At 44.1% G+C, this 16,648-nt stretch overlaps 1 protein-coding gene across 2 annotated transcripts; it reads right to left on the bottom strand.

The window, feature by feature from the left end:
• Window positions 1–984: 984 nt before the first annotated feature.
• Window positions 985–15,545, bottom strand: LOC135394176 (troponin T-like). Of its 2 annotated transcripts, none has more exons than XM_064624762.1 (12): window positions 15,404–15,545; window positions 11,060–11,105; window positions 10,762–10,878; window positions 10,199–10,285; window positions 9,390–9,575; window positions 8,974–9,195; window positions 8,845–8,915; window positions 6,973–6,994; window positions 6,099–6,179; window positions 3,600–3,722; window positions 1,961–2,168; window positions 985–1,167 (listed from the first exon to the last, which is right to left on the bottom strand). In XM_064624762.1, the coding sequence occupies exons 2-11, from the start codon at window positions 11,084–11,086 to the stop codon at window positions 1,971–1,973; spliced, it is 1,134 nt and encodes a 377-aa protein (XP_064480832.1). In that variant the 5' UTR covers window positions 11,087–11,105; window positions 15,404–15,545; the 3' UTR covers window positions 985–1,167; window positions 1,961–1,970. The 2 variants fall into 2 exon arrangements, with proteins under 2 accessions (XP_064480832.1, XP_064480831.1); XM_064624761.1 differs by lacking the exon at window positions 6,099–6,179 and adding an exon at window positions 5,895–5,975 and having other exon boundaries at window positions 15,404–15,544.
• Between the last annotated feature and the right edge of the window lie 1,103 nt (window positions 15,546–16,648).

The raw sequence follows: 16,648 nt of genomic DNA, 5'->3' as shown, positions 1-16,648 counted from the left end.
AAGAAAAATAGTTGTTTAGTAAGGCGGCACCTTGCTCTGAGGGCAGCACGTCGCCAGAGCTACCTCTTAATTGTATATGGGAGTCCGTACTTGGGTTGATAACCTTCCAGAACTTTCTATGGTTATTATTTAAGAGAGAAGGTAAGGTCACACTGAAAAATGTGCGCTTCGCATTTTTAAGGGCAAGGGTATACTCTTTTTTCAGACATTTTACGTTTTCCACGCATAACCATACGACTGAATACAACAAATCCCGCACGATGCAACTGACACACACTGCAGTGCCTGTTGCAGGGGCCAAATCTCCTCTCCGTAGGAATACTTTCGGTCGCTCCATTACGTCACAGGAATTTTTTTTCCAGACATGCGGGAGATGTCATCCTGAGATAGATAAGCGCCTCCCAAAGCGGGCCAGCAAAGGAAGCTATAATTGTCTGGTTACTTTGTTTGCGTCATTGATTTTCCTCTCTGATAATCCAGCCAATGAAATCTGCCTTACCTCCGGAAGACCACTTTTATTTAAATGGAAGTGAAATGGGGAGATCTGTCCTGAGGATTTCGAAGGTGTTAAGGGAAACCATCGCTATAAAGACAAAGGCCAGTACGATGCGTCAGTAGGACCCAAGCACGCTTTTATAACGACCGTTGCTATGAAAACCAGTCGCCTTCAGCTGCACATACAGCACATGTGACTTCATTTAGCGAAAGAAGGAGCGGAGGAATTGAGAACGAAACTGCCGTGAAAGGTTATTGTCTGATTCTGGAGACGTTTTCTAGCTTTCAATGTCTACCTACATATCATAGATACACACATATAATTGACACATCCTGCAGATGGGATATTAACTGGTACCTAATTTTATTAGCTGATCACACCGATATAATGTTACCATGCGAAATCAGCCGATAAATCTTTGTTTCAACCAGACTCGCTTCCCCCCACCCCTCCCCAGTGCACGCCCGAAACATAACAAAACGCCATACGCTTTCGAACGTTTATTTCCTATAGCAGAGAGCAGCCATACAAGGAGGAGGGATAGTCAAACGTACTGATGAATAAACAATTCGTCCATGTTTGGCTGATTGCTTCGAAAGTCTTCTTGTCAGAGTCAAGAAAGTGAAGATTCGCTTTTGAACGGAGAGTAGGGCCAGAGGAAAATACAAGACCTGAAGGAGAAAAGACTTCAGAAATTGAAACTTCAGAGGAATGGTTTCTGCCAGTTCTAGGTACTAATAATAATTGAATCACTTTCAACGATCAATATGAGCTCAAAATATTGAACATCGCCCACGCCTGGCTGACATCGTACTAAAAGAAAGATAAGTACTTAGAGAGATTGAAACGTTTAAATAATTTATTATACTAAAGAACAAGCTTTCGGACGGAGTCCGTCTCGTCAGGTGCGACTAATCCTCGCACCTGATGAAGGACGGATTCCGTCCGAAAGCTTATTCATAAGTATAATACATTATTTTAATGTTTCAATCTCAAAGTACTTGTCTTATTCACTATGTATACCGGGTGTTTCAGTTAAATCCCCGGGCTAAATAATTCGCGAACCGGTGCACCAATCGAATAACTTTCTTTTTTACAAGTATCTGTCCAATACCGCCTACAAGATGCGCACCGCGTGAATGAGCGGGAGGCGCTCATTATTTAAATAAAAATTCAAATGAGTTTCGTGAAAAAAGCTAACTTCTAAAGCAGGGCGCCGTCGGCATTAAAATGGGTACTACCCCTTCTGGGACCTTCAGTAGATACCTTTTAGAGAAAAATCTGCAACCGACGCGGGTCATTTATTGCAGTAATTAATTGGTTTCGGTTTACATATTTTTGTCGCGGCTGGTCGCGGTGAAGTGCTATCTCGTACTGGGCTACAGACCGATAACTAAGTCTCAAGGGAGTATCGTCAGCTGTGCTGGTAATTAGCACTCATGATGCGTCATAAGTGGTGCTCACCAGAAAGCATTTATTCCTCTTCTTCTTCCTCCTCTTCCTCTTCTTCTTCCTCCTCTTCCTCCTCCTCTTCTTCTTCCTCCTCCTCTTCTTCCTCTTCCTGTTGTTGGACAGGTTTTGGTGCGGGCTTGGGTGCTGGTGGTGGTTCGAACACTGGGGGTGCAAGTTCCTCTTCTTCTTCTTCGTCGTCCACGTGCCTGTGCACCACAGACTGAAAAACAAACACACACAAAAAGTACGTTATGTGCTTTAAATGAAGTATATTTTAAATTGGGACACCCAGGAGGTGAAGACCCCGGCCGCCGAGAACGGGGGAGTTTGTCGTTGAAATCATGTTACGTGTCTCTTGAACCCTTCGAACGGAAGGGTTGCTCTTTCTCGGAATGTGTCCCAACGGGCAAAACTAATCTGCAAGATGCAAAACAGTATTCGCTGGGCACGATTAAACTTGAAATGGATATTAAACCTAGTGTTGCAAAACTCGGGACAATGCTAGAATAGTCTCCAAGGTGTTGTGCGACCTACATTATTAAACGTGTGATGGCGAGTTAAGGATATACCCATACGGTGCTCATCGTACCGTAGTTTATACGATAGTTTGTACTCATTTTTGATTCCAGATTGCTTAAGAGCGCAATGCAAATTTGGGCAAGTTGGTGGTACATAAATCAACAACCGAAGAGTGCATACAGGAGACAGGAATTACAATAGGAAATACTGTAGGATGGGACTAGCGTCACATGTGGCACGCAAGGGCTCATGGGAATTTATAGCGCTATAAAGGAGCATGGAAGTGACCTCTAACATGACTTGAAATCCTGCTTCATTTGTGTAGCTGTCCAGAAGGAGTCACCATACAAAATATTTCCGATCTGCGGCGTATTGTCACTGCGCAATAAAATTTACAAAAGACAGTCGAAGAACGGCAGTCGCGGTCGAGAGACACGAGCCCCGCGTGACGTAGAAGCTGCTCGTTGCCTTTTTTCTTTGTTTTTTCATCTCGGCTCGCGCGCCGCTTATACATGTTTCAGCTGTGCCGTTGGACGTCACTGGTCACGTGCCGTAGCCCGTGATACGTCAGGCCGTCTTCGGCTTCGCTTCGGCGCTCTTCGGATGTGGAGAGCGTTCTTTAAACGTGTGCGGAACAGAGCCCTGCGCGTGCTAGCTGGGTTACCTGCGCTCATCGTTCTTTCGCAGCAGCTCATTTTATTTGTTGTAGAAGACGTTTTGTATTACCAACTGTAGGATGGGACAAACGAAAGCTTGCCCACATCACATTTCAAAAATAGTACTGCTCTCGCCCTAAAAACGAAGAGCAGGATCAACTAGTGCTAGGCAGGCAGTCCCGCGGAACTGCCAATGCCAAAGACGTTGCAGCGAAAAACTTCGAATATTTTTAGGGTCACTTCCATGCTCCTTTAAAGCATTACGAGACGGTCAGAGGCTGAGGTAGAAGAAGAACAACAACATTCCCGGTGTGCGCAGCAGCAGCGTCAGCTGAGGTAAACCATAACCGAAGTGGACGACAGAACAGTGTCCCTCGAAGTTCCCACGCTGCTTTGCGCCGCGCGCTTGGTGGCGTGCGCATCTCTTTCAAATCGTCTATTGAAGATCTAGCACTACAAATGGAAAATAAACACACCTGCTTGTTCTTTGGGTTCTCGGGATCCCACTTGGGCAGACCTCCACGGGCTGCTTCCTTGAAGTTCAGCATCCTTTCCTCCCATTGTTTTTCCATTTCAGCGTCGGTCATGGCTTCCAAGCCCTGCAAATGTCGCAAGCATTCTTGTATTCGAGTACCCACGAGTTTCCTCGTAGTGTAGAAGTGATGCAAATATTGTCGTTTTCCATAATTATGAACATTCTCCCGTCAAGCAACATCAGATCAGAGCCCCCATCCGAAACGCTATTCATGGTGTCGTAATTTAACTCGGAGAGAATTTTCGTAAGCAGTAAACACAGCTAGCAATCCATTCAATATAGCAAGTATGAACCAAGGCGACGACTTCGATGCAGTTGTATGAGTTTGGACGCGAAATATGTGGATCCGATGTTGAAGAACCTTCAGGTGAGCATTATTATAATTTGTGTTATTTTTGTAACACTGACTTGGTAAAAAGCAGGCTTCGTGTCGCCTTGAGCAGAATATAACTACCATATGAGAGCAGAAGAAACGTGGACGAGAAAAGATAAGTTTAGTTTTCGAATACGGTACCCAAGCACTGTGAGGCCCCACTGAAATAGCGCGAGAACCCAAACTCGCTCCACACTGAACTTGCGTAACGAGATGTTCCGAGAGCGAAAAAAACGCACATCGTTTAGTTTCCAAACACATATTTGAAACCAAAACTCGTATTATTCAAATTAGATGAATTCCGTACACGAAATGAATACCGCTTGATGGTGTTACGTATTGGGTTTCGTTGCGGAAACGCTATTCCGAAACCCTCTCGCATTTCCGTCCGTAGCGTATTAACACACTAACACTGTGTCCCCAATTCTAAGACCCCTTACAACAACATGCACTGGTCTTAAAGTGGTCAACTTGGGCACAGCTTACAGTGGAAGCATCTAATGACATAGAGCGACAGCTATATCTCGTTTGATAGTCGACTGCTAACGAGATACGCTAATTTCAAAGACATTAATTGCACTTGTTCATCGCACCTGTCCGCTACAAAGCAACAAAATCGGAGAGACAAAAAACAATTTATCTAAGAGCCTTCCTGCATGGGGGAAGTCAGCACTCCATGATCGCTGTTGCAGTTGCCCGACAGTGCGCGGAGGTGACCACGGTAGTCTCTTGTTGTTCTTACTGAATCCCAAGTTTACCACGCGCTCCCAATCGACCGACGAAAGACGGCGCCGGGGAGCACAAGAAAAAAAAATCCCCATATCGATCACTGGAATTCGCCACAAGACGACTGAGAGTTGTCCCGTTTCTGTCTTTTGTCATCCTTACCGCGCTCATACAGTTAAACTTACTGCCACGTGGCTTCTTCAACTACGAGAGAAACATATTGTGCCGAAACGCGCGCTCCCCTGGTCGTATCGCTACATTCCCATGAACATGCACTGGCAGGAATTCTTTCGACAAGTTCATGCTTCTCATACTCGATTATCTTTCGTACAGTCGAGCACTATAGAATGGCACCTTATCTGCGTCTGCACTCAGCGTAAATTAACACGCCTTTGACTCTGTCAGTTGTGTTTAGCGTTACATTAAGACCCAGTGTCATTAAAAGTTGTCAGGTATATTCTCGGTGTGTCTTAGAAGACTTTAAAGAAAGTGCCGTGCACCTGAAGTATAGCTTGATAATGTAACGAATGACAACGAAGATACGATGATGTACACGCATGCAAAGTGTTAATGGAAGCAGAAAATGGAGCAACAACTGTGGAGACGTTAGTCTGAAACGGTTAGATGACGTGATAGTGCATAGTGTAAGATTGAGTGTCGTGTGTGGTTATGATAGAGGAATTTCTTATTGATATATAGAATAGGGGGCGATGTCGTATCATTATCACGCGACATATAAGAGTTCTTAAATATGTCGCTCATTCCGGACTGTTGAGAAAGATAGCGTTTTATAAGAATTATAATATTGAAAGAAACCGAACGGAGAAAAAAATAACTTCTAGAATGACCATTCCCTAGAGCATAGTTATTTCGTGCGTTTACCTTAACTGATGGACACCACCAAATGAGTATGGCACCAAATGGCACCACCAAATGGCACCAAATGAGGATATATACTCCGCAATTGCTATGCTTTGGAAATTGTACGGTGTATATAGAGCGTCTCACTAGGAGTAAATACGCACAGAGAGAGGGAGAGGGAGACGCTTCACATATGGAATAGCTAACACGGTGGAGTGTTGGTGCGGTGATGGTCTCAGCAATGGTGACGATGGTAAGATGGTGGGGGATACGTACTCCAGCGAAAAGGTCCTTCTTGTCGGTAAAGGTGCGACGATCAGTCCTACGTTCGTACTTGCTGGCTACTTGGATCTTGGGCTATACGTCACCATGGCAACCACACAGATGGAAACAGGCGATAGATAGATAGAGAGAGAGAGAGAGGGAGAGAGAAAGCAGACGACGAAGACACGTTAGACAACACCGCTACCTCATACTCACGCCTTCGAACATTTCTTTCTTGTCGCCGAAAGACCGTCGGTCCAGGCGGCGCTCATATTTGCTCGCCACTTGGATCTTGGGCTGAATACGTCACTTAGGCTTACATTTCGCACAACAACAAAGCTTACTATGCAGTAATCTGAACCACTATCCCACCACATCTTTCTCACCACTATATAGCCAAAGTCTTTATACATACAAATGCATACTTGATTGACTTCATGAACTTCTCGAAATGTCATACGGCAAAGTTGAATCAGCATCTTCTGGTTTCCTAGATTCACGTTTGCATTCAGGGCCGGAAGGGTGGGAAGGCTCACCCGTTTTATCCCCTCTTAAGCGAGCCTGCTTAGTCTTTCCTTTCATGCCCCTCATTAAACATATCCCCTATTTAGACACTGTTGAGGCCTTCCCTTGTCTGCCTGCGATTTTGGTTGACGTTGAGAGGTGTATGATTCCACCCTACGTAAGGCCTTTCCGTTGACAGTAAATATCTTTTAAAAAAAAAATACAGCTATTTTAAAGGACATTTTAATTGCTCGCATTTCCAGTGCAACGTATGCAGTGGATTTCATGGATGGATTTAGCTACAATATACTACATTACGTACTCCGACCCGGCAGTGTCGCATTCGAAAAGGAAGCACTGGAGTGTACGCTCGGGGAAATATTCCGCGTTACATAGCTATGCTTAATGCTACTTATTGCAACACAACTAAGTCGACAAGGCAATACAACATTCCTAATGTGTTTTGTTTAATGTTATTGCAAAAACTTATACTCATGTATTGCAGCATCCTAGAGATCTTTCAAAAGTTCAAAATACGCGGAGATACTATGCACACCCCAAAGCAAAAAAGAAAAAGTTCACATACCGGGTGCTTTCCCTGCAGAGCCCTGTGAAAACAACAGAAACGATATTCGAGTGTGTGCAAAATAAACTGTAAAAAGCTGTGTTTACAAACGCAGAACGTCCCCTACATTGTCGAACGGAGTTCCTCTTAAAAGGTTTCGACATCAACCTTAACCTTAATCTTAATTAATCTTAATCTTAATCTAAACAGTTAAACCTTTAAAGGTTTAACTGTTTTGAGTGTTAAAGGTTTTTTAGAGTAACAACACATTTTTCTTATACTCAAAACAAACCGATAAGCCATCTGGACAACCTTAGAAGAGACGTAGAAAGGTAGAAAATCCTGTGAACCGTTGAGGAAACATGGAGGGGAGAGGAGTTGCGACACTCCTCTTATCATTATCCCCCACCAGCAGAAGTAAGAGGCGGCTATGTGCTTTTACTGCGCTTTTGCGACCCAAGTTTTACAGCAAAGGGGCGTCGATGACACGAAAGTAAATAAATAAATTAAATTAAAGAAGAAAGAAGAGAAACTGGCGCGACGGGCGGCTGTGGGAGAGGTGACATCATTCTAGCAACCAGTAGCTGTCCACCAGGAGTCACCATACAAAATATTTTCGCTCTGCCGCGCGTTATAGCCGTGCAATCGAATTTACGAAAAGCAGCCGCAGAAAGCAGTCGCAGACGGCCGATACGATGCGCTCGTGACGGGGTGAAGGCTCCGCTTGGTGGCACGTGGTGAAGGCTTTCTTCACAGTGCACGCGCCGCTTGTACATGCTTGAGCTGTGCTACTGTACGTCACTGGTCACACGAGGAGACTAGTATACGTCACGAAGTCCTCTCGTTCTACGATGCGCTCTTTTCACGAGGAAAAGGACTTTTCAAAGGTGTATAGAACAGAGCCCTCGCGCTCGCTCTGTACATCACCTGAGCTCATCGTTCTTTCGCAGGAACTCATTTTATTGGTTCGAGAACAGTCTGCCCCGAAAAACGAAAAAAAAAAGGGGTCTACCCCAGTGCTCCTTTAAGGTGTTTGTATGAATACTCGTCTTCGTAAACGTTTTTTCCAACCACTAAAAACTGGATTACTTGGGGTGAGGGAAGCTGTGCCTCACAGTATAAAAATTCTTGGATCGCTCATGATCAGTGTTGTCTCGCGACGTAAAGTCACTATTTGTCGTATCTCAGTATTCATGTGAGAGTATACAAGTTCGAATACCGGCGGCGGCAAAAAAATAAAGCACATCTCCCAGCACTTTCCATGTTTAGCACAGGAATTCAGTGATTGGCTAACCCAAATTTTGACGTTACGACAATGTCAGGATTATGAATCGCCCAGAGGAAAAGACAGGAAATTCCGTACCCGCTCTACAGTTCACTCGCGGTTCGCGTCACGTTGTTCGATTTTGAGTGTGACGGAAATGCATAGTTGAACTACCGCAAATCAGGGGTTGTGGGTTCGACCCCACTAGTAGTCACCCTTTGCATCAATGCCAATCTTTCCCTGTAACGTGCAGCTGCGAGTTGCGAGGCTTAATTGCTGCTTCCTTTTCCTTCGGTGATGTTCCCTTTAGAAGATCTCACCATGACACTTCGTTCAGCTCCCGTCAAGCTTAATAATAACACCGGAAAAAAAATTGTTCTCATTTCGAAGAACGATAGCAGCCACCCTGGGGGAATGTTATGTCAACCCTGTTAATCCTTGCGTTAAACTAAGAGAATAATTTTGTTCAATTAAGATTTCCTAATAGCCCCAAGGGTTGCTGTAATCGCGCTCCAAGACCATATTTTTTTTCAGTGTTATTATTAAGGTTGACGGGAGCTGTACTAGATTGGCAATTCCGTTCACTCGAGGAACAGGACAGCCTTTAGGAAAGTAGAAGAAAAACTCACTCTGGGTCGAGACCCTTCTTGAGCGCCCTGTTGCGGTTGATCTGCCTTTGACGTTCAGCCAGTTCCTTCAGCTGTAAGGGTCATCTTTGTGGTATTAATCGTTTTTAAAATGCGTCAAGCGGGACCTACATCGTAGTCCTGGCGCTTCTGGCGTTCCTCCAGATCGTACTTGTCGGACTCGAGACCGACGATCCTCTCCCAGAGTTCCTTGGCCTTCTCACGCAGTTGTTCGACGGTGAGGCCTTCCATCTCCAGAGGCTTCACACGGAAGGACATGATGGCTTTCTTGTCGTCGTCCAGCTGCTCCTTTGTCTTGCCCATCTCACCGCGGGCGTACATGATGTTGGCGAACTGCATACAACAGGATGGTTCCAAATGATTCCCTTCTAACAGAATTTCTCTGGAGCTACTTAACACGACCTGGTACTATACTGGGGAGGAACCTAACATAAGAGAAACCCTTAGCCACAGCCTTGATCATTTGTTTGGCATGATCTGGTAGGCCTATAGTGGGACGTGTAACTAGTCGCTTCGTTACCACGTACTTTGTCGAAGCCAGAACCACCGAGAGCGGAGCCCATGTCGTCGCCTTCCTTCTTGGTGATGACGAAGTTAGGCTTAACAGGCTCGGCCTCGCGTTTCTCCTTAGCGGCCTGCATGGCCTGACGCTTGCGTTCGGCTTCTTCGAGCCTCTTGCGCTTGGCTTCGGCCTCACGAGCCTTCTTCTCTTCCTGTTGTTGAGAAAAGAAAATGAAATTTCCATAGCCGAGTAACGCGCCATACTGAAAAGTGTTATTTTCGAATGCAGGAACTATCATGATGATGATACATCACTTTATTATTGTCATGATGATGATGATGATAATCGGGCTGCACGAAACTTTTCGGGATAAAAGGCTTTCAAAAGTGTGAAGGGCATAGAGTAATCCCTTGCAATTTTTGGGAAAAAATATCTATTCAGGTTATAATGGGTGTCACCCACTATAGCCTGAATAAAATTCGTAGCTCATCAAATGAATATTTATTGGGCATCAGTGTATCAGGACACAACTACTGTGTACGCATATGTGAAAAAAAAAAGCGCATATGTTTGCCATCGAGTTCTATAACTTACATGGCTGTACAACTAGAGCACAATCTATATCATGCAGACAAATGTTATAGTTTGCTGTTTATGCTGTTGTGTTTTGCTGCTTTTTTGGTGAGCTCGGAAAAAATAATCGGTATTAATGTATGAAATAGGTGAAAAGCAATTCGGCGTAAATACCGAGTTGAAAGTCGAGGCTTACGTTTATCCATAACTCCATTGAGGAAGTGTTACCATAACGACGTATCTTCCTCTAACCGTACTCACCATCTCTCGGATCCTCTGCTCTTCTTGCTTCTTCTTCAATTCCATGAGCTTGGCCTCCTGTTCTGCCCGTTGCATTTTTCTTTTCGCCTGAAGGTACAAGGAATAAGAGCCTCTTTTTGAAACATGTGGTGTGACCTCGAGGGAAACGAACGCCTTTTTCTTGCATAACGACCCACAAAACCAGAATGGATATGTTACGTTAAATATTTTCGAAACTAGAACAGGTTTCAGGATTGGCTCAATGCGTATCGATGGATAACATTAAACTAACAGGATGTTGCATTCACTTACCGTTCTTAAACTCTGTAGAGTAAAATAGAAAGGGGTACATACTTGTAGTGTCGTTCGTCAACTTTACCAGACGAGATCCTCATTTTTTTTTATTTTCAGCTAAGCTGATTTCAGCTAAGCGCACACAACGGTCGCTTTACAATTGTCTATGACTTATCTCATGCTCTTGACAGGTGAGGATGACGTCACGCCCCATCATGAATGCTTATTTTAATCATTAATGCTTATGAGTGACATTCATTGTCTGGATGGTTTCGTGGAAAAAGTTTAACCTGTCTCTCTTTGAGCCTGCGTAGTTCTTCTTCCTCCTTTGCGCGTTGCTTCCTGCGCTGCTCCAAATACTCCGCCCACATTTCTTCTTCTTCTTCCTTCTTCTTGCGGAGCTTTTCCTGCGAGGGTGAAACATCATTTAAGGCGGAACATAAACATGTGTTGCGAAGGAAGATGAATTGTCTTATGTTACGCTTATAATTATAATAATAATGAGTTCTTATAGATCAAACGGGATTCCCCGTACGTATTCCAATTACTATATTTGGAGTCACGTGACGGGTTTTATGAATTGCCTACCTCCATGAGCATCTCGGCTTCCGTCATTTTGCTGGTTTCTTCGGTTCTGCAAAGATTAATGATGCAAATTTAGATTAATAACAATTTAGCTCCAGTGCGCGAGTAACGTTGCATCGCACACACACACGTACACACTCTAAAAAAAAAAGAAAAACCCTAAGCAAAAAGAAAAGGTATAAATTGGGGAGCGATTGCAGCCCTTAGTCCCCTAACCCTGAAGTCTACTCCCCAGGACTGAAGTAGTCACTGAACGTAGCAAATGAACCCTTTATGCACAGCCTACGTAGATGTGTACTCTTAGTAAATATGATGGAATAAGGCTGTATAGCTGAACAACTTCTGCCCACAGAGTAAGAAATGGTTATCCGCTCGCTTTCTTGGCGAACTGTATCCTATTCATGTAGCGAGACTTTATTACTCGACATATCACGGTTCCCTGTTTAATTCGAAGTATTTTCCTTCGTGCACGTTGTGCACACACTCTAAAAACAGAGGGGGGGGGGGGGATGGTAGGATCGGCTCGCCGTTGTTGGCCGCACAGAAGTGGGCGTCGTCACGACTGTAGCTATATATAAAAAAGGACTATATATAAAAAAGAGAGAAGACGGAAGACAGAAGGATGAACGGGTGGAGGATAGAGGATGAAGGGTTGAGGTGGCGTAGAGGGTGCAGTGAGTTCGTCGGGGAGGGCAAAGTATTAGATGGGTCGCTGAGCAAGACAGAACTTCATCGCATAGCACGTAGTGCGCCAATCATTGCCGCGAATGATTGGCGCACTGATTGGCCGATATCGATAGGGTTTTCGCTTCTGATTCGAGGAGAGGGGGAGGCGTCATTTTTGTGGCAATTACCATATATCCAAATTGCCCCAAAAAAAAAAAAAAAGGCGTACGCCCGCCTCTCTCATTCGAATCAGAAGCGATAACCCTATCGTTTGTGGCATGGTTAGCGCACAACGTGCTATGCGGTGAAGATCTCCTTTTAGAGTGTATACCTGGCACTCTGAGTCAGAGCGTGAAATGCAGACCCCACTCTGTGACATTCATTTTGACCCGAATGGGAACCAATTTTGGTGGCAGAGCATTTAGTCCCCGAAAGGAGTAAAATGTATTCCTTTTATCTTACAGTGCACTCTTAAGACAAAGCTTTACCACATAGCACGCGCAAGGCCAACCATTGTACAGGGTGATACCTCTATCACTCCAGATTTGTGGAAAGCGCGAGGCGTACGCCTTTTTTTGTGACAATTTACATTTCTGCATAAGTGTTACAAAAACCCTCGCCTCCCGTTTTCAACAGATCAGGGGAGAGAACGATATTACTCGGGATGATGGTTGGCTAGGAGCGTGCTATGTGGTGAAGTTCATTTTTAAGAGTGTGGCTGACTTTTCTTCTTTTCTTTTTTTTTTTTTTTTGATCTTGTAATCGGCATAGTAACGTAACGTACTGCAAGTCTGCGACATTGTCACGTTGTTGTGGCCACTTATTTTTTTCCCCCTTTTTAAGTGCACTCTTAAAAATGAAATTCACCGCACAGCACGCTCTTAGCCAACCATCGTCTCGAATGGTATCGTTATCTACCCTGATTTGTTGAGACCAGGACGCGAACGCCTTTTTTGTGACACTTATGCTGTTCATAATTGTCACAAAAAATGCGTACGCCTCCCGTTTTGAACAAATCAGGGCAGATAACGATATCATTCGAGATGATGTTTGGTTAGAAGCGTGCTGTGCGGTAAAGTTCATTTTTAAGAGTGTTTAGCAAGCCAGCTATTTGCCTGCACTCTTAAAAATGAACTTCACCACATAGCACGCTCCTAGCCAACCATCACCCCGAATGACAACGTTCTCGCCATAGATTTGTTGAAAACGGGAGGAGGAGCCTATTTTGTGCCGTGCATAATGGCACAAAATAGGCTCCTCCTCCCATTTTCAACAAATCAGGGGCGAGAACGTTGTCATTCGGGATGATGGTTGGCTAGGAGCGTGCTATGTGGTGAAGTTCATTTTTAGGAGTGTGGTTAACCTTTCCTTTCTCTTCTTTTCTTTTCTAATATACATATCCCTCCCCCGGAGTTTTTGCGTTGTTTTTAAGCTTGCTCCGGTCGCTGTATAGTTGGTTTAACATACAGTGTGCCTGCATAACTTACTGATTGTCATTACCGGTTGATAATGATACAAGATGTGTGACAATAATAAACCGTTACATACATGATATTGGCCACTGGGCAGCGAATTACACGAAAGTTTCGCGTTATTAGTATCTGACAACTTCATTATGCGTTTTAAAGCGGTTTTTGCAAATATACCTATCGAAAGACACAGCGCTGACGAACTGCTCAAGTTGGATGGCTTTTCATTCTTTACGAAAAATTACGCCCTGCAATATTTCGTGCAGATTTTTTACAATTACCAATTTTCAGCTCTGTAATCGACCTTGTACCTGCATCTAAGAAGGAAATCCCTTGTCTAACTTTTTATTTTGTTGAATGAAACGCGGAAAATTGGGGAAATGACGAGAGACACGAAATAGGATGCCGTAGCCATAAACGGGGTGCCGGCAGCATCGCTATTTCGGGGCGCCCCCGAAGCCCTTCTCGAAGCTGCCGGAATGTTGGCATCCGACGCTGCTCTCCGTTCAGAAAACAAGAGGCTTAGCCCAGCCATTGTCTGCTGCCTCTAATTAAGTCGTCCTTTGATCCCGTATAGTTCTCGATAACGTTATATCCGATTTTCATCTCAATATTGTTTCTCACTGTCGCTTTAGGGCCCGATAAGAAAAGAGTGTAAACTGACGAATGAACCAGATACACATCTCGTATCATAACCTGGTGACCATTATAGTAGCCATTCCGTGCAGGGTTGGTCCCAGCGTAGTACTTGGGAAGGGGGGGGGAGGGGTTCTGGACACGGGCTCAACCTTTTCTCGTTCGAAATCCTATCACTGGTAATCCATTTTAGGTATAGTGCCCAGCATAAAGCCTGTTGTACTCTACAGTGTCACAGGGAAAGAAACGAAAACTGGACCAGGCTATGCTTTTTTTTTTTTGGTCGCGCAAGAACTATCACTGTGTTGTTTCAAAGAAGTAAACTAAGACGCACGTAATTTCGTTTCCCGAAAAGGCAAGTAAACATAGCTAAAGTGTTTATTCGAGGGAATCTCAGAGACTGGTTCCAAGTGACCCTCACTGCGACTTAGTTATGTCTGTTCCCTAGCATTTCGTTTATCACAGTCTGTTTGGGCATGAAAACTCTGTTGGGGAAGTGCGAATACAGCATCTTACCTGCTGTCCTCTTTGTTGAAGCCGAAAGACGAACGATACCGATATTAATAATGAGGTTATACGCGTTAGTTACGCAATGAACAACAGATAGAGTACATTTTGAAACTAAACCGTGGTAAGCTGAAAATCCCTTGGAAATTACGGCCACGAAGTAGGAGCGTACGAATATCTTTCACTTGGCTTACTGGATTTTGAACTTTGAGGCCAAATGGCGTATGTGTGCAGCAGAAAACAAATGAGTCTCTGTCTTCGTACCATTATTTTGTAATTGATTGAATTGAATGATTGCGTTACTGGATATTTTATCTTATTTTGACCATCGTTCTGGCGCCGTCTTGAAGGCCCTCCGTATAGTAACCTCCCTCCCTATCATAGTGAATGATAATTATCTTAATTCTTATGCATCTGATAACATATTGGATTTTGCCTCCATGTAACTGTGCCGCACCTCTTGTAAATGGTTAGCTATTGGTTAGCTCGGATGCTTTCAAGTAATTCTTCTTCGTCGTTGAAGCCACTTGAGTGCAGCCAGCAACGGCAAGCTACTTCGACACCCCGCCCCCCTTCCTCGTCGTTCGGAGGTGATTCACCAACACAAATAAACCAGAACAGTAAAAATTTCAAAAACCACAATTTGTCGCTCAGGTATAAATAAATTAAAATTCCTCATCATGTTAAACAGAGCAGCAAAACGTCGTGCCTTATAGACTGGAGTGTCTGTACTAACATTTATAACCATTTCTTCAAAAATTGGTCACCAGTGACAGTTTATCCTGACGTACATTTCCGGGCCCACTGGCCGCCCATTTCATTTTTAAGACAAATTTAAGTTTCTAATTATACATACTATGCAGTTATACAACTGACTCGCTACGTTTCTATTCGGTGCATTACCAATCGCTTCTCGAAAAGTTGAACGTGTCATTGGAAGCATTTACGTGTGTTATTTTGTACTCTAGGAAACACGGGCAGAAACCAGGCTCTGTCGTAAGGATATTCTGGTCGCTTGTATCGATGTAAAAGAGCGTAGTTGAAGGTTAACTCATAAAAGTTTCCTTACCTTCTGGTCTTCTAAAGAAAATGACTTGATGTACAACTTAAGGGAGTCAAGAATATCCCCTCGCACCACCAGCACCCGCTAGCGCAACTGCAGACGGGGAGAGATTTTGGGCGCTTCTCGAAACAAAAAAGCGACGCAAAACAAAACCGCAAAAAGGATACCGCCTCGTTTGCACAACGCGTACGGGAACGAGGTTAAGAAGCTGTTTCCCTTTCCCATGCCAAAATTATCCTGGTTGCGAGAGTAGATCTCAACTTTCTCCGCACGTTGACGCTCTTGATTGTTGGCGATGCTTTCTTAAGTTTCGCGTTTGCTGCTGTGTTTTCAATAGTCAAAATACTTTGGAAGGGTTTTGCATCGCCGTTCCTGAATTTTCTTGCGTTGCTCTAGAATTAGCCTCGATCGTCGAAGCGACGCTGAACGGCATTTTCCTGAGCTCAACATCGCAATGGCCAACTTGCGGGCTATTTTGAGGACATGGCGCCGCCTGCTAACGTGCAGGAATTTCTGCGTGTACCTCCTGCTCACCTCGGGCTTCGCCTACACTCTTAAAAATGAACTTCACCGCATAGCACGCTCCTAGCCAACCATAATCTCGAATGATATCGTCTTCTGTCCTGATTTGTTGAAAACGGCAGGCGTGCGCTTGTTTTTTTTTTTGACAATTATGAAGAGCATAACTGTCACAAGTAAGGCGTACGCCTCCCGTTTTCAACAAATCAGTGCAGATGACGATATCATTTGAGATGATGGTTCGTAGGAGCGTGCTATGCGGTGAAGTTCACTTTTTAGAGTGTACCTTGTCGAAACCAACACGACTTCTGTTGTCGAGAAATTATTTATCATAACTCTCTCGTATACTGATGCAAGCGATATTCGCTCCGAAAATATACATGATATGTGCCGATAAACTTAAGTGGTATTTCCACATACAGGGTGTCCCAGAAAACGTGTCATTGAATTATAATAAAAAAACTACGCCACCTAGAATCATGCGGTCAACAGCATTTGTTCTTATTAGGTTTTTGCCACCTCCTAATGTGAATGTCATGTACTCCAAGTTTAATTATGTAAATTTTTGCGAGCTTAAGTCGGAAATTTGCCAAGTAAAGGTCACTTTTTTACCCCACCAATAAGAAGAGCTTGCCAAATTCACTCAAATTTATGATAATTCACAGTGATATTCACGAGCTATCCCATCGGAAAAAATAGCCGAATATCATGCTCTTCGGAGCACCGGACCAT

The sequence above is a fragment of the Ornithodoros turicata genome, chromosome 5, assembly GCF_037126465.1.
Source record: "Ornithodoros turicata isolate Travis chromosome 5, ASM3712646v1, whole genome shotgun sequence".
Lineage (NCBI taxonomy): Eukaryota > Metazoa > Arthropoda > Arachnida > Ixodida > Argasidae > Ornithodoros > Ornithodoros turicata.
This window is presented reverse-complemented; position numbering and strand designations above follow the sequence as displayed.

What these genes read in the sequence shown, in the direction of transcription:
- LOC135394176 (XM_064624762.1), bottom strand. Translation starts at nt 11,086, where the DNA reads ATGACGGAAGCCGAGATGCTCATGGAG. An exon ending in AGAAGCGCCAGGACTACGAT is followed by an intron (nt 8,916 to 8,973) that starts GTAGGTCCCGCT and finishes TGACCCTTACAG; the next exon opens with CTGAAGGAACTGGCTGAACG. An exon ending in AGAACCCAAAGAACAAGCAG is followed by an intron (nt 2,169 to 3,599) that starts GTGTGTTTATTT and finishes TTTGTTTTTCAG; the next exon opens with TCTGTGGTGCACAGGCACGT.